The 21,987-nt window shown below is 34.9% G+C and overlaps 1 protein-coding gene across 1 annotated transcript; it reads left to right on the plus strand.

Moving 5' to 3' along the window:
- The first annotated feature begins 5,325 nt into the window (after window positions 1-5,325).
- On the plus strand, window positions 5,326-9,923 carry diablob (diablo, IAP-binding mitochondrial protein b). The gene is made up of 6 exons (XM_060891456.1): window positions 5,326-5,398; window positions 6,716-6,845; window positions 7,204-7,323; window positions 7,408-7,518; window positions 7,916-8,012; window positions 9,075-9,923. The coding sequence occupies exons 1-6, from the start codon at window positions 5,361-5,363 to the stop codon at window positions 9,275-9,277; spliced, it is 699 nt and encodes a 232-aa protein (XP_060747439.1). The 5' UTR covers window positions 5,326-5,360; the 3' UTR covers window positions 9,278-9,923.
- The last annotated feature ends 12,064 nt before the right edge of the window (window positions 9,924-21,987 follow it).

The raw sequence follows: 21,987 nt of genomic DNA on the forward strand, positions 1-21,987 counted from the left end.
CACAACCTTAGGGTTAGGAATCAGATGTAAATAAGCTTATAGATCAGGTTAGACATTTGTATGGACATTAACAGAGAATACTTCAAACAAACACTAGAAACAACCACTGAAGCCAACACAGCCATCAACGAGGCTGAGATTTTCTCAGCAATTATTAAGTTCTTATTAAGAAATGTTAACATGTTAATTTCTGATCTTGTTTTAATTTGTACCTGTGGATGAAAGTGATGTAATTGCATGTAAACAACAACAACAAAAAAAAACACTATTTTCACTTATTAAACAAAAATGAGTATTTGATCTAAGGAAAATGTTAGGACACCCTATGCCCTAAAAGCTAGTGTTTTCCCCTTTGGCTGAAATAACCTCTATGAGACGTTTCTTATAGCCATCTACCAGTTTCTGACATCAACTGGAAGAAAGTTTCCCCCACTCTTCAGCTGTGTACAATTTTTTCAGCTGTGTGATGTTTGAGGGGTTTCTTACATGCACAGTCCGTTTTAAATCACCCCACAGGATCTCATTATATTAATTAGAGATGAGCCGGATACTCGGCTGAAACGAGTATCCGGTACGGATAAAGCACTTCTGCCGAGTACGAGTATTATACGAGTAATACGAGTCAATATCGGTGCTCGGATTGAATGAAAATCATCATTGGGTAGCTGATTGTGTCAGCGTTCTGTGATAGGCTAGTCACAGCGCCCCTCCCCTATACACATACAGATGTATGGTGTTGCTGTGTCTCGCTCTGCTCACTCACAGTCACACACAGAACAGCTCTCTGTCTCTCCCTCAGTCACTCGGGTTCGCGGGTCTTTTCCGTTAACGTTTAGGGTTTCTTCAGCTTTTTACTTCGGGTTGTAACGTTAATAATATGTACTTACTAACCAGTAGAGTTCTAGTAAACGTGGGTCGTTCAGACGTGGTGCTTGCTTGGTAGAATGTGACTCGCATTGTGTCTCTGCCTGTCGGAGATTTTTTTCATTTTTAAACCTTCAGCTGTCTCTAACCAGTAACCAGACACTGAGTGTCTGACACGTTTTTGCTGTATTTCATAAAAACATAAAGGTAGTAAGCTAGTGTTATAAATATTACTAATTAATTATTACCGGTTAAATCCCCACCCATTTCAAGACAAGCCCCGCCTACTTCCTGGTTAGGCCCCACCCACTCCGAGTACGGATACAGATACAGATAATTCATATGGTTAACAGATACGGATACAGATACAGATAATGCTGTACTCGCTCATCCCTAATATTAATATTTAGATCTGGGGTTTGACTTGGCCATTCCAGTCCTTGGTGGATGTACTGGTATGTTTTTGTCATGGTGCAAGGTCCAGTTCCTCTTCAGCTTAATTTTTTTGACAGATAGGCTCACATGTTCCTCAAGCACCTTCTGATACAATGTAGAATTCATAGTGGATTCTATGATGAGCTGTCCGGGTCCTGCTGCAGCAAAGCATCCAAACAATAACACTTCCACCTCCATGTTTCACAGTTGGTATGAGGTTCTTTTGCTGAAATGTAAACTGTATTTGGTCAAACATGCCCTCTGTAATGGTGTCCAAATAAGTAAATTTTAGACTCATTTATCCAAAGCACATTATTCCAGAAGTCTTGGCCTTTGTCACTGTGGTCTTTGGCAAACTTAATTATTGCCCTCATGTTTTTCTTAGACTGCAAACTTTTCTTCCTTGCTTTCCCATGATAAAGTTTTGTAGTCTCTTTCTGATTGTAGATTCATGCACTTTGACATCAATTGTATCAAGAGCTTGCTGTAGGTTCCAATATTTTATGATTCTTGGAGACTTCTTAAGCATCTTGTGGTCTGCTCTTGGGGTGAATTTGCTTGGACGTCCTGACCTGGCCATGTTGGCAATTGTTTTAAATGTTCTCCACTTGTGAATGACTTTTGGACAGTGGAATAGCTGATTACAAATTATTTTGAGACCTTTTTATATCCCTTACCAGACACATAAGCATCAACAATCTTCTTACTGAAGGTCTCAGAGAGCTCTTTATGATCTCACCATGGTGATACTTCTCACTTCAAAAGTTAAGAGCAAACAGAACTAAATATCTGAGGTTTAAATAAGGCAAGCCTTCTTCAAAATGCTCTGTAATAATGTTCTGAAAATATGCACCTGATGTGACACACCTGTAGGTAATTTTATCCATTTCAAGTACAAAAAAAGCACATTAAGTGTGGTGGTGTGCTTATGTGTACTATTTGATTTGTTTTAAATTACATATCATTTAGCAAAGACTTTTCTTTGGTTTTATTTGTTGAGATATTGCCTGAATCTTCCAATATTGTTAAAATGAAGATCAAATGCTTTATCAAAGATCAAAAGGTTTAACTATGTTACAAAAGAAACACAGGCTTTCATGGAGTGTCCTAATTTTTTTACATGACTGTAGAATGCAAGTGAATAGCTAGGAAATTAGCTTAAATATTTGTGGGGGGTCAGCACCATGTATATGAAGAGAGGAGCTGTTATCCCAACTATCATCATCAAAGCAGTTTTTCATTTTAACTGGCACAGGTTTGATGAGCCTAGCTCTGAGCGGAGGATTTATGACATCAAATTTCAACAGGCCTTTTAGTGTAATTCTATCAACATGTCTGCAACTCACAATCAACAAAGTCTGTTTGAATACAACATACCAATCACCATACAGGGGTGTGTTTTCAAATACCCCAGAATACAGTGTTATGTGATTTGAATAAGAGAAATTGTGGTGCAGTGAGCCTGTCAGGAGAAGTAACACTGACATCTTGTGGTGAAGAGCTCCATGGAGAACAAGCTGCTGAACAGGGAGGATGATACTGGCAGTAAGAAAAAGTCAGAGGTTGTAGCGCAAAAAAAAAAAAAAAATTTTTATTAAGCTTAGCACTGAGAAATAAAAATAAACTAGCATAATGAATTATTTAAGTCATTTACAGTATAGAGACTAAACAGTTTATTTTAGATGAAAAAAAGTTGATTTAGTCCTAAAGTTGATTTAAAAATTAACAGTATACGCCGACTATTACACCCATTTTATTGCTATCGGCAAACTGTGCTCCAGTGACATGCAAAAATTCATTACAAATGACAAAACTACATAAAATTGGCTTCTACATTGTTGGCTATTAAATCATAAACCCAAGTAGCTAAGACTGAAATCTTACTATTATCTTCTATATAATGCTTAGTCTGTCCTTTTATTAAACATCCCTGTAATTGCAGGAACATGTCCCCTTGAGACATGACAGATAACCAACTTCGTGCATATAACAGTCAAAAATTAATTCTCAGTTTAAGGATTGCTGGATTGTAAATGTTGGGTGAAGAGTGATTGAAAGTACCAATTCTGTGAGGGATTTAGCCAACTAGTGTCCTGTGTTTGAGTCATTGGTAAAAAGACAAAAGCCTTCAGAAAGTGTTTAACATTTTGTAAAATATGTTGTCTCCACCCAAGTGACTTGTCCTGAACATTAGTTCACCAACAGACTTAGTTCCATCAGACGCAGCTGGACAAGAACAATTAGACCTCAACAAATTATAACACTAAAAACAAAACTACATGACACCTTTGAAAACACAAGTACAAAGTAAAATGCAAAGTAATCTGCCCCTAAATCAACAGTACACTGTAGCTAATTATCTGAGCACCAACACAGACTCAGAACACTAGCCATCGATACAGGCCGCTAATAAGAAATCATGGCTCTCTACAGAGCAGAAAGTGGGCACAGAGCAACACAGCAGAGTCAGAGCTGCACTTTAACAGGGTGTAATAAAAAACATCTACATGAAATTTCAGAAGATTTCAGTTAACCCACCTCCCTCTACTCCATCGTGCCCTAAACTGACAAACTGCCCATCATATTGGGAGAAATGAAGGAGAGCTGCATTTTAGCAAGACACCATGTATCACAACACACACTGAACCCTGTTTGTTTTAAGATTCGTGCATTATTGATAATTTACATTCCATCATCTCCATACATACATCTCCCCTTTGGTTTAGTATTAAGATTAAGAATGTTTTTGGTTTAAAAAAAAAAAAAAAAAAAAAAAGCCAAAAAGAAATTACTATGACGGATCCTGCAGGTTCGGATGGGATTGAAGACAGACGTGACTTTCCAATCATTTGCTCTTAAAAATAACTAGATTGGATCCACTTTTACAGAAGTGACAAACCACACAAATCAGCGTATAAGTGTTTAAGACGTTGAGAAACCCAAAAAAAAAAAAAAAAGTCGACGTTGGTGGATATTTATACGGGGCCATACACTTATAGAAACAAAGGAGACAAAAAAAGGAATACAGAATACAAACAAGTCCAAACGTAACCGGTAAAGACAGATTAATTTAAAAAGGCACCGAGGCTGCTTAACAGAAAAGAGATACAAAACCGGTTAATTCAATAAACTTGTACTAGAGATAAATATCCAACAATGCATTACTGAAATATCATACAAGTCAATGGGGGAGAACAACCTTTACAAAACACTCTAAAACCAGCGGTTTACCACCGCAACGGCCGCACGGCCCCGACTGTAAATCAACTTATATTGAATCAAGTTAAATAAAACAGCTCTGAGAAAACAGAAAACAGCAATAAGCAAAACAGCAGCTAACGAACCAGCAGCTAGCGCTCTTGAGCCGCACCTGAAAAGAAAAAAAAAAACATTTCAAAAAGTCTCTCGCCCCTAAAAGTTTGTTACCCCACAAACGAGGTTAAACTATAACCACCATGCTACGTGACTGAAAACTAAGAATAAAGCAGGCGACTCACCAGGGGACCGCAACAGGAATATATAAACCAAAAGACCTTTTCTGCCTACACAACATACACACAGGAGAGAACTGAAAGCGCCACTCAAATGTGCTTATTATAAAGCCACTAACACGCCGCACTAATTGCGTGGCACAAGTGTGCTCGATGTCAAAGCGCAGCTCCGCGGCAGTGGGCGTGTCTTCGGATTTGAAATCTACCCATCAAAATAAAGACAAAAACCTAAATAAATAAACATATTTAACTGTTCACACACACACACACACACACACACACACATACACATACACATACACATACACACATACACATACACATACACATACACACATACACATACACATACACACATACACATACACACACACACACACACACACACACACACACTATTTTATACAATAATATAATAGTATAGATAATGAAATACCACAAGATTAAAGCAGAATTAGTCATTTATTGTTCTGAGTCAATATTACCGAGTGTTCTGTGTTAGGAATCAGTTTAGGTCCAGTCCTGTAGGGGCGCTCTTTCTACCAGCTGGGGCTTTTATTTCAGTTCAATATGGCGCTGTTCGGGAGAAAGGCACTTTTTGTTGGACGGTATGTATTTGTCAGTTATTTACAGTTTATGTTTTTTTTTGTTTGTTTGTTTGTTTTACTTTTTAGAGATCCTGCAGTAAATGTACTGATATTAAAGCGATGAAAGAGCACTATTGAAGACCTGTTTAGAGCGTTTACACTGCGTTTACATTAAACTTCCTATTTGTCCCTTATTCTGCCTCAAAATTGTTCTTTAACTTACACAGACAATTGAACATTATTTTCACTATTCATTATGGCAAACTGAACATGATTTTTATTGAAGAAACGCAAAGATCTTAAAGTATCTAAATGATTCATCACTTTCTGTAATTTCCGAGGGAAAGAGAGAGAGAGAAATAGAGAGAAGATTGACAACAGCTTCATTACGTCATCTCAGAGTTTGTTTTTATGCAGATTTCTAAGGGTGTAGTCATGTCTGTGAAAAACAAAATCTTATTTTGAATCGAGAAAAAAAGACAACACAACCCAGTTTCCATATTGTTTTGTCAGTGGTCATTAGCAGAGGCATCATGCCCATTAAAAACAGGGGCCACTTGCCCCCTCAGATTGAGTCTAGTTCAGTTCTAGTTCTGTCTAGCAGTTCTGTTCTGCATCTTCGTCACTTTCTGGAAATTTTCGCTGTTTACCAGCCGTGGGCTCGTGGCTGCTGCACTTTCTTTCTGAAGAATTACAACGTTGTTCCCAAAAAGATCATAAAGCTTGCAAATGCAGAGATAATGTGTTTACTCTCGCTGTTCAAAATCCATTTCTCTCAATGTCACGTTTCTTTTTTGTGCACCCTGTGCCACTGGTTTTAATTCTCTCTATCAGAATCAGGTTTATAGGCAAAGTGTGTTGACACACACAAGGAATTTGGTTCCAGCTGTTTGTGACTCTCAAAAGTACAGACATAAATAACACTATACTATACATTTAGCTTGGTCTGTATAAGACAAGACAAAACAGACTATACAAGACAATACTATCTATCTGTCTTTCTATCTATCTAACTAAGAAAGAAAGAGGGCTGAATTAAAAATGTATGTGGATAATTAAGTGCAGTAGTCCATTTTCCAAGTTGTGCTGAACCTTTGTCACAACATTAGTAAGTCATTAGAAATAATTAACTTAAGTTAAAATGTATTTTGGCTGCTAAAAAAGATTTTTGTATATGATAGAAAAGGGGCCGCATGAAAAATTCAAAACAAAGCCTGAGTGCCTTGTTTAATGGATATAAACCCCTTGCTTGAGTAGAAAACCACAATATTTCAATGCTGATTTTTGTTAAACTAGAACTTACAACATCATGTTTTTTGTCATGATTTTTGTTTGTAGCTGTGCAGTTAGCTTGTTGTGCACTGCCATCAGAACACGACAGCTGCACATCAGGCTTCCTTCGAACATCCGTAGGAACTGGATTTCTGTTGGCATCTCAGGTGGCCTGTGTGCTGTTCCCTTCATACAGGTTTAATGCGTTCTCATGAATTCATTTTATATATCTGTAGTGATGTGCACAATGACAGTGCTGAATAGAAGTGCTAATGGGTATCGGTATATATCATGGTATAATAGAATTGTTGAGTAGAGTTGATAGAATTTATAGTAGAGTTAAAATATTTAGGTAAATAATAGTGATGAATAATGGTTTATCAGGAAATCATGATATGTGTGTAGTATATAAGGAGTTAATTATACTAATTCATTATAGTAATTGCTAAACATTAATCTTCTATAGCCCAATGCTAGTCTTAGTTCTTCTGCTTTCATGCATTAAATATAGATAGCAGTTTCTTTTAATTAAAGTCTGCCATGTATATGAACAGGACAGCATATCCCATGAAGCCTTAATCCGTAGAGCCTCATCTCTGGTGACCGACAGTGCCACTACCTTTCTGTCTCAAACTACACTGGCACTAGTGGACTCACTCACTCAGTATACTAAGGTATTCAAATGCACATTTTCAGATCAAACTTTCTGTGACTCAAATAAAAGTATAACTATGTCTGTGTGTACTTTCTCTCTCCAGACAGTGCATACCCTCATAACTCTGCACAAGCGCTATGTGGCAAATATCAACAGACTAACTCCTGAAGATGAGAATGCAGTATGGCAGGTGATAGTTAAGCAGCGTGAGCAGGTAAAAAATTCCAAAATATTCAGAACATGTTAAGTGTTGATAAAACAAGTGCAACTGGATACTGTCATTCACCCTATACACTGACATTAGTAAGAGATATGCATTTTTGTGACTGAGAACCATGACTTTATATGACATTAAACTGACACAGTACCCTGTCATATTAAATGCACATTAAGTGTGTGTGTTCAAAACAATGAAAAAGAAAGAACATGTTTTGTTCTCTACATCATTGCTCTCTTGAGCCCACAGTCCCACATGCAAAATAAATGTGTTCTTCTTGAGAACTTTGTATACAGCGCACATATATGATGAATCCTTTAAGCATATATTGATTGATTTATTCTGACATATACTATTTTAAAAAACTGTAGAACAATTTCTGATTTCTGACTAGCTCATCAAATACAAAGAAGACTACAAACAATTTGAAAACAACTGGATGAATGCAATTAACTTGTTACAGCTTGCAGCTGAAGCAGCTTTTAATGCAGGTAATAAATTTATTTTATCCTTAAACAAATTAAGTTTTAGCACAAGATTTGTTTTGATATCAAAGACTTGTATTGAGATCATTTGGTATCATTTCAGTAGTTCTTCAAATTGGTCATGGTTAATCCATGATCCTGATATTTGGCCACCTTAATTAAGAAATAAAACAATGGAAGGCATGTTCTTGTAGGAAAATAATCAACAAGAAGAGTGATATGGCCTGATGCAATGCTGAGTTAGTATGTAGAATTCTGCATGAAGAAGAGCAGAAGAGGTGTTTTAGAATTTTAATCAACACCTGCCACCCAATCAGAATCTAGAACTCAACATTGTTGTAGTGAAAAACTACAGTTGTTTCTAAAAGTACTGGAACAGCAACGCCAATTCTGATGTTACACTAAGACAATCGGGTCATCAGGAAATGAACACGAGTCAGTAGATCAGAATTTCTGCATTTATTTCCTGTTAATTACATATAGACGTGTTAAACAACTTGGAATATCATTTGGCATATTTTGTTTAAGCCCCCACAGTTTTTGAGTGCTCATAAATATTTGAACATGTGACTGGCTAGTGTTTCTTGTTGCCCACTTGTGTCCTGTTAGTTTAGTTAGTGTCCTTGATTGTTTAAACAATAAAACACACTGTGAAGGACTACTATTGGTTTGTGGCCTGGGTTTTGCTTGTGAAGTCTGTATTTTGTTGTTAAAAAAGAAAAAAAAACCTATATGAAGGCCAGTGGGCTGTCTGTTTGAATCAATCAAGCCATTTTAAAGCGGAGAAAAGAAGCAAAATCAATCCAAAATTGTAATATTCTTTTGTAATGGTGTTCTGGCATCTATTGTTTCATATTCATCTTTCCAGATGTCTAGTGTATAAGCAATTTAGCAAAAGAATTGGCCTTGCTGTACTTTTTATTCAACTTTAGATTGAATTTAATAATTGTGTTAATAGAACACACCTTGGCTACAGATGTTACATCAGTCCTGGGTAGGAAAGTTGGACAAATTTTCTTCAGATCATTTTTTACATTCAATTTAATTGTTTTATTTTCTTTTTTTAAGGAGCTGACCAGGCTTCAGCCACAGCACAGACTAACTTGCAGATAGCACAGTCTCATGTAGAACAGGCTCGACAGCACTACCTTGAGGCAGAACAGAAACTGAAAGACAGCAATGCGGAGTTCAGCGAGAGACCCAAGATCACTTCACCTGCAGTGGCAGGAAACGAGGACGAAATTCCAGAGGCTTATCTGAGAGAGGACTAGTGACGAGCAGCAACATGCACATGCAGTTCTTCATCTTCACCAATCCAGATATTTGCTTCTGTGTCTGCAGTTTAGATGTTTTTGCACAACGTTTTTTAATAATAATTTTCTAATGAAAAATTAAATTACACAAGAGATCATAATCCCAATCTTTTTTATTTTTATTACTTTATTACTATTTTTTAAAGGTATTTATTTGTTATAATTTGGTTTAGAGATGCAATAAAATTCTTGTATGATTTAAGATGAATTCAGTAAATGTTAAAATTCTCCTCATCTGTTAAATTTTTATTATTATTTTTTTTTGTTTAATTTGAAGAATCCCTTTAATATGTTGTTTGGCTTCCTCTATTAAAGGAAATTTACAATAGAAGTTTGCATAGAGTGGGTGTTGGGGTCAGTTTGAGGATGACACCTGACCTTACATACTGTGAAGCCTTTATTCTGATATTATACGTGTGTGTGCGTGTATGTGTGTGTAACAAAAATCTTGGAATCTTGGCTTTTGTGAAACACTGCTGTATATGCTAATGAAATAAACTGTTTTGACATGAAGTAATACATTTTAATCATTTAAATTAAACTAAAATAATTTTTATAAAATGAATATTTTTTTTAATAAATTGATTTTTGAGAAAAATGGAAATTGTTTTGCTAATCTGTCAAATGGTTTTGTCACATGGTGCAGTTTTCCAATGAATGGATTTTTTTTTACATTTTTATTTCTTTTAAATTTTGTGAATTATAAATTAATTTCTTACCTTTATTTTGAGAATGAATGGCTGAATGTTTGTAGGTTTTATATTGAATTGTCATTGTAAACTGCGAATGAAGTGGTTTGATCTTGAAGTTGATCCGAACAGGGTCAAGTTTACAGCAAGGGCAAATATCTGAAATTCTTTTTTCTTTGATACTACACTTCCTGTTTGAAGTCTTCTTTAGGGCTATTTTAGTCATAACTATTTATAACAAGATGGACTGGACTGGCAGGGGAGGCATCACCGTCAACTCCGTTGGTGTCGAGTTTTACTTGTATTTTTTAGGCAGTATTGATTGAATGCGATTATTATTCAAAGTAGTTTTTAAGAATTCAGAAAGCTAGATTTAGTTGCATGGTTTGTATTGTTATAAATTCACAAATACAAATATACAATCCAAGAGTTAGCTACACAGAGGGATTGGCAATTAGCTGATCATCAACATGAGCTCTACTTAATGATTTAATAAAAATTCAATTTCAGATAGCCAACATGTTTTGGCTGATTAAATAAATTGAGATAAGAGGACATTGTGTACAGTTTTGGCTGAATGATTCCTTTATCACACTCAATCACTTGCTGACTGAATTACAGCAGCCCACAAAACTTCACAGCTGATCTGTAAAGAAGCTGATCTGACCCATTGTTGCTTAAGTGTAAATTAGGAGCAGATTGGTTCTGTGTTTACTTTTACTGTAATGCTTTTTTAAAAAAAAAAAAAAAAAAAAAAAGTAAGTAGAATATAGAGCTTAACTTTGGCTAATAATGAACAAAATACCATGTGTTGTGCCTATATTGGAATATCCCAGTACAGATTGTGTTTTATTGTGTTGTGTATTGGTGTTGTCTCTCATATATATATATATATATATATATATATATATATATATATATATATATATATATGTATATATATACATATATATTTATTTTTTTTTTTAAATATATATTCTTTTTTTTTTTAAAAAAAAGAAGTGTTCAATCTTTACAGCTCAAATGTCATGGTGGTGTTACAAGTAAGGCCTGTAAGTGCCTTTTCTTATTCCTTATTAGTCCCTTAAGTTGGAAAGTGGAAAAGTACAAATATTGTTATCATAATAATTGAATTTGCTCAATTGGAAAATTGGTTTGCTTACACAGTTTGCTTACGATGAGTGGGAAAAAATACCTGCCGACAGATGCAGAAGTCTTCTACTGTAGATAGTTACAGAAATCTCTCCATTGCAGTGATTGAATTAAAAGGTTGTGCAACAAAATATCATGTTAAGAGTGCATCATTTTTGTCCAGGCCAGCTGAATGTTTTCATTCAAAATCAATGTCTGATTTTCATTAGTCAATTGTCAGTTATTTTTTATTTATTATTACTTTTGTCCTTTTTTCAGGTTATTTCAGTGACCATTGTGGGTTTTTCCTTTCTTTAATGGAAGGATACCAACAATTTTATCCATGTGTATACATATATAGAAAGGCTGGAAGTTGCACCCACTATAATATACATTCACTGATCAATTAATTGAGATTCCCTGTACATTTATTCAAATATCTAATATGCCAATCATGATGCAGCAACACAATTAAAGGGGGTTGTTGTGGTAGATGGGCATCGCTACTTTTTACAATAGTTGTGACCGGAAAAGCATCTCAATGCATCTCAATCTCAATGCTTCAACCAGATTTACAGTAAGGTTCCTAATAATTTGGCTGTCAAGTTCAACTCAAGAGACAGTAATAAAACAGATCTTTTGGAAGTGATACCTTCCTTTTGTTACATTTCTAACAGGAACAGCTATTCTACACCTTTAATTATTTTCAGCTCCCATTTCATATTGAACCTATAGGATGATCAATGAGAGAAAAATCTACATAAACTAATTTTAAAATGTATTATTTAATTCACCCTCCTACTCTATGCTCTTTTTCAGCTACTGTATCATGTTTCTGCACATGTTGCTCAACATTTCTATTGCTTCTTGATATGTACTGCTGTTTTACACCACACACACCACACACAATGAATGTCATAAGTTACAATGCTTAATTAAATCATTCCATATCTTCAGTGTAAGATCACTGTCTTTATATTGAAATAAGTTGTTAAAAGTTGTTTTCAACAAGTTTTCTGAGTGCCATGTACTTGTAATGCCTAATAATGTCAATTATGCCGTTAGTAGTGTTTTACTTGCTAGATAGTGATACTGTAGTTAATAGATTTTAGTTTTATTATACATGTTTATACATGTATGTTGTGAACTACAGATTTAGCAGCATTTCACAGCATCTTCCTTTCACTGTTCCCCAATAAACAGTGTCTCGAAACCAGCCACTTGGGGGCATCAGAGACAAAGAAAAAAGCTGAAGAGGCGAGTGGGATTTCTCCAGAAGCTCCTAATGGCCTGGTAATGACTCACATACTCACATATAAGAAAAACTCAAACAATGTAATGATAGGTAAATATGTACTTTATTACTTCCAACTTCTTACATTTAATATAAATTTATTATCAGATGTCAACTGAATAAATAAACTGCAAATAAAACAAGAGTATGGCATCTCAGAACTAAACTGGGGAGTGCAATAACCCATTTGAAACCATGTTAAGTTCTGGTGAAGAGAATAACTAATGTAAGGAACATTTGCTAGATTTGGAGTGTTATATAGAGAACACAGACACGTGGGATGACAAACAGTGACATGTTCTGGCACTGGTATAATAAATATTAAGCTATGTGTAAATGTCTGAATGTAATTTATTTTATATTATTCTGTTGTTACAATTGTTTATAAAAAAAAATACCTATGACTAAATCATATACTAAGTACTTTTAATCATGATGATATATTACTTACATATATTTCGTTACTGATTTTTTTTTTATTTAAAGTCCAGTCCAGAGAACCTGTTTATGTTATTTGGAGAGAATATCTTTACATCAGTGTATTCTATTATTGTATGTCTGTATTATAAGGTAGTCTGTATGATATGAATATCTGATTATTTTATGTTTAATATTTTATTTGTATGCCTCCATTGGTGTTTCTTTTGATTTCATCCAATCTAATTTTCTATTCAATACTTCACATTTTTATGCACTTTGAAATGAAAACTTTCAGTATAAAGTGCAGAAAACCACCTGTTGGACATAAATGCCTTGGGTTTCTTGCCTTTATGAATGTTCACATCACAGTTGGTATTTACATGAACTTTATTCCTATACATACATACATACATACATACATACATACATACATACATACATACATACATACATACATACATACATACATACATACATACATACATACATACATATGATCATAATTTCCAAACACTTATTTACTTCTAGCTGTTTAAACTCAGATGTTTGTGTAACAATTCAGATTATTTTCAGTCCTGCACACTCACTACATGTTTTGGCCACACTCATCTCTCCACACACCATTCCTCTTCTTTGATTTTCCTGTCAGGTTTTCAGGGATCTGGACATCACATTGTCAGTCCATTTATCATGTCAGGAGAGCTGTCTGTGTGCCTGTGTGTGTTTGTGTGGTCTTTGTTTATCACATTCCCAAGAGTGTAACACCTCCAGTTAATGACACACACACCTTCATCTTGATCAAGGTTCAGAATTTGTGATACTGCTGGTATTTGAAAGGTTTTTAGGAAATGAAAGCCACATGAAAAACAGAAATTCCAGAAATTCTGTAACTAAGCTTTAATTTAACTATATTATATTAGAAATGTTATTGAGTCTTTATCTTCATTGACTGTGGTAATTCTGCTTTAAAAAATATTACAAAATTTTAATGAACGTTCCTTCTGACACACATGAAAATGCAATGTCTTATTCTACTAATAGAGTCTTTTGGTTAGAGCAGTTTTAGTTTAATGGCCTTGCTCAATCCTTGATTAGTGCTTGAACGGCAAGGAACTGTGTGTGGAGTTTCAAGGTGAAGTTGTTAGGTGGAAAAAACATGGAGAAGGTTATTACATCTGCAAAGCTTTGAACCTACTTCTGTGCACTGTGAAATAGACTATAACACAGTAGAAAATTATAGTACAATCCTAACACTACCAAGATCAGGCCAAAATGAATGCTTAAGTAAGAAGGGCAGTTGTCAGAAGAGTGTCCAAAAATCCTGCTCCACTGAAAGCGATACAGAGCACATTGACTAAATTAAGAGAAAAAAATTGTTATTTTTTGCTTCAAAAGGATAATTCACACTGAGGGACCTCTAAATAATGTTTTATTTTATTTCTATAGAGGGCAATTTCAAAAGAAAATAAAATTTTAAAACACTTTAGCATTTCTATTCTGAATGTTTATATTCCTGTAATGCTGCTTTGTTACAATGTCCATTTTTAAAAGTACTATACAAATAAAATTGAATTGAAAAGGAGCAGAAATAAATGCCATCCTGACGTGCTTAAATTTGACATTGCAACACGGTAAAAAGTGAAATAGTCATTAGGGGATGAATACTTGAGTCTAGAGGCCATGTAAATAACTGACTGGGAAATGATTGTGCTTTCTACATTCCCACAGGCAACAGACTCACTGTGAATGCTTGCCATGTTTAATTTCGAGTCGATTTATGCCACTATGCACTATTGCATTTCATATACTCTATGAAATAACATTGAATATTTTACATTTAAAATGTAAACCTAAGACCCTGATTAAGGAAATGTATATTTTTAATAAAATATATGTTTATTATTTGTTGAATAACAGTTTTTAGTTTTTAAAACCATTTATTGTAAGTGACATGTATATAGTATAAATAGATATATTCAGGTAGATGCATTAGATTAAGATGAGATTAAAATATGTTAGAGTATTCCTTTAAAATCCGATGTCTCTCAGACCCTTCGAGTCTGGATCTTCTAAAAATTTCCCTCTCATGCTGTCCGAGGGAGTCTATTTTTCATACCATCTGCTTTGACTTGATGTTAGAGAGATATATATATTTTAAGCTGCTTTGGGTGCATGTTTAAAGAACTACACAAGCAAAATTTAGTTGAATCAAACTCACAAGTTTCTGTTTCTAGGCACAGGTCCTTAACCACTTAGCAGCCAAAGAGATCTTCGCTACAGGCAGTATGTGGACTGATGATTGAGCCCAGAGTAATTGCTTGAAGGGAAGGTTTGTGCACCACTACAAGCCCAATGCTAAAAGACATTCATGCACCATTGGCATCCTGATGGAATGGGTTTGCATGAAGGACATGTGGGCTGATGGCAGAGCATTAAGCAAAACATCATCTATCATGAGAGAAAGTGTGGCTACAGGTGAAACAGTTTGATCATCTATTGTGTTAAGTCTTCTTTTGACATTTCTTTTTTTTTGCAACATGCTCATTCTTACTCAGGCATTCAAAACCCATTACTCATTGACTTATTGAGCTCTTTGTGCTATATTTAACTCTGGGTGGCATACATCACGAGTGTCAAACTCCCTGACAGAAGTGTGGGATGAATGCTGCCCTCACGTCATTAAGCTTGCACAAAGATATGCAAAATAAAATTTAAATGGCTTGTAGTAAGCTGCCCTCAGCACTGACACCGAGCCCTCATATTCCCTGCAAATAGAAGCTGATGGAGAGAGAAGAGAATTTCAAGAGATGTGGTGCATGTTGTCTTTGGAAGATCAACCTCTCCTAAAACCCAAAAAAACAAATAAAACAGCATTTTTGATTATCAGATGTTATATACTGATTTCATTTCTTAATTATTCATATTCTTTAATATACATATTATTATTATTATTTTTATTGTTGTTGTTATTATTATTATTGTTGTTGTTATTGTAGTTGTTTACAAACTTAAGTTTTTATAAAACTGTAGACATAAGAGACTTGATTTTTAAATTCACCCCATTTATTTGTATTTATACAAATTAGATATTAAATATAAATCTTATATAGATTTTGTATATATTTAGACTTTTAATTTCATTAAAAATTGTTCTCAGCTCTTTAAGAATGTATTTGGTGAACTGAAATGCTGATTAAATGGCATCGTAACTGACTTCCAATAATAATGATAGTAAATGAAGAAAATAGAATAAAACATAATAGGTTTAATATAAAAATAGCATTTCTGACATAACTGTTGAAAACATATAAGAGGAAAATATACCTTGAGTAAGAGAGCTCTTGGAAAATTATGCTGGAGGAAAACGTTAGGATTTCTTCATGTTAGCCTGCAGGTGGAGACAAAGATTAAATTACACAGGAGCGAGTTACAAGGTTAACAGATGATTATGAAATATTGTAATCATGTTTTAATGAACTTCGTAATTTAGTAAAACTGTGGATTATCACAGTTTTTTAAATACGCCATTTTCTGTCTCATCGAAAAATCCCATCATGCGTTTGTCTGACAGTTTGGGTTTTTCCATCTGTTCAGTGCTTACTTAATTTATCCTCTGTGCTTTTTGGTGCTTTTCTCCAAGAGGAAATTGCTGAATGGACCACATCAAGTCTTTATAGACCTTAAAAAGCTCAACACTTGGCTCATCACCTTGTTATGTGTCTTATGTGTGACATGGTAATTCAACAAGTGTTTTCTTCAGCTGTCAGGGTTGTCTTTAATTGGCCATGTGGTGTCATGCAGGATCAAAACTAAATGAACATGCACATTGCCAGTAATACTATGAAAGTGGAGAAAAAAACAAGATACACAGGAGTGGGCAACCAAACCAGAAGTGCGTCACTGATTTTCATGATTGAGATTTGGCAGCAGTTGTGATGACACGGTTACCCGTTTACAAGGACGTTGTTTGATTTTGTTGTATAGAAGCCATGAAAATAAAAAATAAAATAAAGTAAATAAAATAAGATTTTCCTGTGATTAAATCCAGGTTATATCTCTTTACAAATCCTCTCTATGCAAGCATTACTCAGTGGTCTGCTATTTAACCACACACATTACAACTACAGTGGAATAGTTTCTCAAAAAAGTCTTCAACTTTCTAATTTACCCATTTTCTATTTTTACTCATTTAGTTTTACAATTTAACTACTTTTCTCTTTTCTTTCCCTTTTTTTTCTAATGCAGCTAACAGCTAAGGTATATATATGTTTGTTGATGTGGTTTCTGAAACTGTATATGTGTAGAAATGAATAAAACAATGTCACTAAACTAAAAACAGTCATATTTACATATTCAGTTTATAGTTACCTGCCAATTATACCAACACATTTTTGGGAAAAATATCTAATGTACACTCAGGAAGTTGCTAGAATCTGCCATGTGATGTCATAAGGCATAATTGCATATTTACTGTATTGTTGTGATTACGATAGGTGCTACTACATAAGAATGCCTTACCGAATACACTGAAGAAAAGAATAGATTAGAACTCATTTCTTACAGGACAATGAACATCTTTGGTCGTGGCATTACAAAATGTTTATGCATTTGAAAAAAATGGTGTTCATAGAACAAAAACTTGGCCACCAAATAAAGCAGAAAAGATTTATGTTTATTTAACATTTATAAAATGAGTCTCCAGTGTCAGTGCTTTGTAACAGTTGGTTTTATATTATGGTTTCTTTTTCTCTGTCACAATTTAATTAAAAAAACTGTAATAATTGGCAAATTGCTGTGGTATAATTGTTGGGGATTGTGATATTCGGTGGTAACAGTCACTCTGCTTTATCCCAACACCCAGACATTGATTATTTTCCTGTAAGAGCACCACACACTATGTTTTCCTGTTTCTAAAACAAAAAGTTTGATTCTGACCCTGGACATCCTTTCTTGTCTAAGAAAACTGTGTGGATTTGTAAGTTGATTAAATCCTTTAAAGCAATACAATGCCCAATAAAGATTATATTTCAACAGTGAAACCACAAGACTAAATAGCACAACACAGAGCATTGGTTTATGTTCACATATCTGTACTGCGCTGCTGGGGTTAAATCACAGAGTGTTGACACAAAAGAGAGTTTGAGCCTCCTCTTTTAAGGGCCCTCAAGGACTCATGCAGCATTCCTGGGACAGACGACACCCTCGTTGCACATCTCCATGGAAGAACGTTGAAAAGAAGGATTTAGAACTGTTTTTCTAAATGAAGCCTCATGGAAAGTATTTTGCTGAAAGAAAAGAAAAAGTTACAGCTCCATAGATATAAAGATGTAAGCTACAGCCCAAAAAGTGTGGAAGTAAGAAGTGATCTATAGGAAACTTCACATTTACCAAGCTATTTTGAAATAAATTCACAATAATGTAATCAAAGATGTTTTTCCAGCATGTAATAAGTGTACATTACTTACCAGTTAATAAGTGTACATTACTTTCCTTCTGTAATAAATTCTAAGTGAAATGTCTTTAGGCAAAACTTTTGATAGCTGCACCCATTCTGTGATGGTTTACACACCTCTAATGTAACACAGCTAATTAATTTAATGCTATTAAAAGTGGTGAAGTGTGAGAATAGCCTTCTCTCAACATGCATTAATGACCTGCTGTGGAGCTGCTCTTACCCAGTCATCTATCTATCAAAATTTGGCCCTTGTCAAAGTATCTCAAATCCTTGCACTTCTCCATTTTTCCTGCAACAAACACAACATTTCAAGAACTGTTCACTCCCTGTCAAAAGTATGTGAACACTCAGTAAGTTTTGTAGTAATTTACTTCAAAATATCAAAGGATTTTCGGGTAAAATCTAGCTGTAAATAAAAAAAAAGCCAGATATACAGTTGTGCTCAAAATGAGTCATACCCTTAGTATTTTTATAGTATTTTGTCTTCTGTAATAAATGAGTTTTATAAAAGTATTCGAATATTTAATAAACAACCGAGGGAAGAACATTTCATGGGTTTTTATTGACAAATATTCAAAACTCACCATGTTCAGAATTATTCATACCCTTTATATTACAATGTTTCAATAATCAATAGAAAAAAAGCCTTTGTTAATAATGATGGCCTGAAAATGCTGTTGTTGTCCCTGAACCATTGCTTGACCGTATGCTTCAGGTCATTATCCTGCTGGTAGGTCCAATTCTCTGGCAGGTTGAGCTTGTCTGCTGACACCACCAGGTTTTCATCAGGAATCTTGAGATAGTTCTCCTTTTTCATGATAGCATCTTAACAAGGTTACCTGTACCACTGACAGAGAAGCATCCCCATAGCATGATGTGACCATCGCCATGCTTGACCGCTGGGATGGTATTCTTAGGATTGAAGGCTTCTCCTTTCTTAGGCCAAACATATGCAACATTCATATGGCCAATGAGCTCCAGTTTAGTCTCATCTGACCGAAGGATGGATGACCAGAAGTTGGGATCTCTATCTAGGTAACATCTCACAAAGGCCAGGTGAACATCCGGTTTCTCTGAGTAAGGAGTGGTGTCTTTCTTGGGCGATGTCCATGGAGACCACCTTGATGTAGAATTCGCTGAACGGTGGATCATGATACCGTCTCCCCTGCTTGGTTAAGGGTGTCTAATAGAGCTTTGTTGGTGATACAGGAGTTGTTATTTGCACCATGACAGATCTTTCTAGCGACTCTGAAGGATAATTTGTACTTCCTGACATGCCCATCCAGGTTTTTGACAGTGTTGAACATCTTGAACTTCTTGATGATACTCTGTACGGTTTATACAGGGACATCCAGTTCTCTTCGAAATGGCCTTGTAGCCTTTGCCTCTGTATTGACAACATGTGTACAAAGATCATGACTTAGCCATGGGGACAGAAACTAAGAATAATTAAAGCTTTGCCCCCTTAATTATACTTTACAGAGCAGGTGTTACCATTTAGCATAATTAGGCCTTAATTGATTAGACCTAAATTGATGAAATTGATTATAGTCACTGGGGTGTGAAACCATGTGCACTTACAAGAAAGAAGGATTTTTTTCTGAGATTAGGAATAGGGTATGATTAATTTTAAGCAGGCTCAAAAGGCCATATCTTTTGGTATACAAATGAAGTTTAGGTAACACACATGTGGGTTTGTACATAGCAACTAATATACATTGAATGCAATGGAAGTTTGGCCAAAGTAGTTTTTGTAAATGAAAAAAATTATAAAGTATTGAACTGTCTAAGGGGTACGAATAATTTTGAGCACAACTGTATATTTGTGTTATGCTTAATAGTAATATCCATCACACACACACACACACAAACCTAGGGGCAATTAGAGTAACCCAATACCAGCATATTTGTAGGCAGGAGAAGGAAAAAATTATACCACTGTATAGAAACACTGCTTTATTGGTCAAAAATCATCTAAGCAGCACTTAGGCAGGTATACATGCTGTATTGATATGTGTTTAGAGGAGAAGAGCCAGACTAGTTCCACCTCTCACTGCATGATTTTTTTTAAACCCTCCTCTGTAATCTCTAGAGTCTACTGCTCATAAAAATCCCAAGAGATCAGCAGTTTCTGAAATACTCAAACCAGCCTGTCAGGCACCAGTAAGCATGTCACAGTCAAAGTTATGACATTTTTTCCCCTTCCTGACCTGTATCTGCATGGGTTTGTGTACTGCACATAATTACATGCCACATGATTGCTTTATTGAATAATTGCATAAATGACCAATGGTTTGAATATTCCTATTAAAGTGGCCAGTGAATATACTGTAACTGTTTAAACGTAAATATTCTCCAATAACCTTACCTGTCTTCATCCAGTGTCCAAAAGGAACACATGACACAATGTGTATATTGTTATTTTAATAAAAGTTTTTTTTTATTTTAAATAAAAACGACATGTTTTTTGTCACATACACCATAAAACCACACACAGTACAGCATAGTGAACCACTTTTCTATTGTCCGTGTCATAAAAGTAATATAAAAATAGAATTAATATATTTACAATAGAAAATAGAAATAGAAATATTCGTACAGTAGCAAAGGAAAAACACATGTATATAGAAAATATAAACCTATATATGGATATGGATTAATATAGATTGGTAACATCACAGTAGAACTATTACTGTAGGAAAAAAGTGCAAATGTGGGCAGGAATATCATCACAAAAATACCAGCATGCCAACTATAAGCTAAGCCTGCTAACAATAAACACTTGTTAAACGCTCTCTCTTTGTGGATTACTATCGGAAAGCAGGAGAGAAACAGGGGGAGGTGATGGATCAGTGTTTGATTAACTAACACTGAGAGCAGACACTACACAAACCAGACAATGACCAAACTATAGAGTTTCAGTAGAACTAGATGTTTAGAAGCCCATGCTGATGAGGATTTCTGTGGTCCATTTAGGCTGCTGAAAGAATTAGACCTACGTTGAAAGAGGATCAGGACTCCATCCTAAAGGATTGTGGGAGGGTCTGGAGGATCTGTGTATTGTCTTAGAAGCTATTTTATTGAGGAGGCTTCAGCTGGTGAGTGAACTGCCTGTCAGAAATGACAATACTTGTATTCTGAAAACATCCTTAAAGATTGATCAGTAACAACCATGGTTTCTTACACTTAAAAGCAGTCGCATATAGCCCCTTTGTTAATTGAAAATGGACAAAAATGCACCTTGAAAGATATTCAACACGGAGACTATAATGAAGTGCTCCTGAAGCTGAGAAACACACACAAAGATAAAACAATAAACACATAAAAAATATTGGAAAAAGGGTTGAAAATTCAAAGCAAATTTAGACTATTGGAATTAAGTCTTTCTGACAAATTTCTTTACTCTCACCATTAAACTTGCTGCCTAAGTATATAGACTTCTGCACAAAGGGTTTACTCACGGCTCATGTATTAGACTAAATAACTGAACTATTTTTGTTTGGTGAATTATGAATTTTGCAATGTTACTGTAATGAATTAACAATATCCTGTTTTTTAAAATTTGTCCAGAAGGTCAAGGGTTTAAACTACTACTGTAATGTACTGTATGTGTGACAAATAAAAGGCTTCCTCTTCTTCTAAATGTAGTTAAACTGACTAACATTTTATTCTCTAACTA

This window comes from Tachysurus vachellii, chromosome 17, assembly GCF_030014155.1.
Source record: "Tachysurus vachellii isolate PV-2020 chromosome 17, HZAU_Pvac_v1, whole genome shotgun sequence".
Lineage (NCBI taxonomy): Eukaryota > Metazoa > Chordata > Actinopteri > Siluriformes > Bagridae > Tachysurus > Tachysurus vachellii.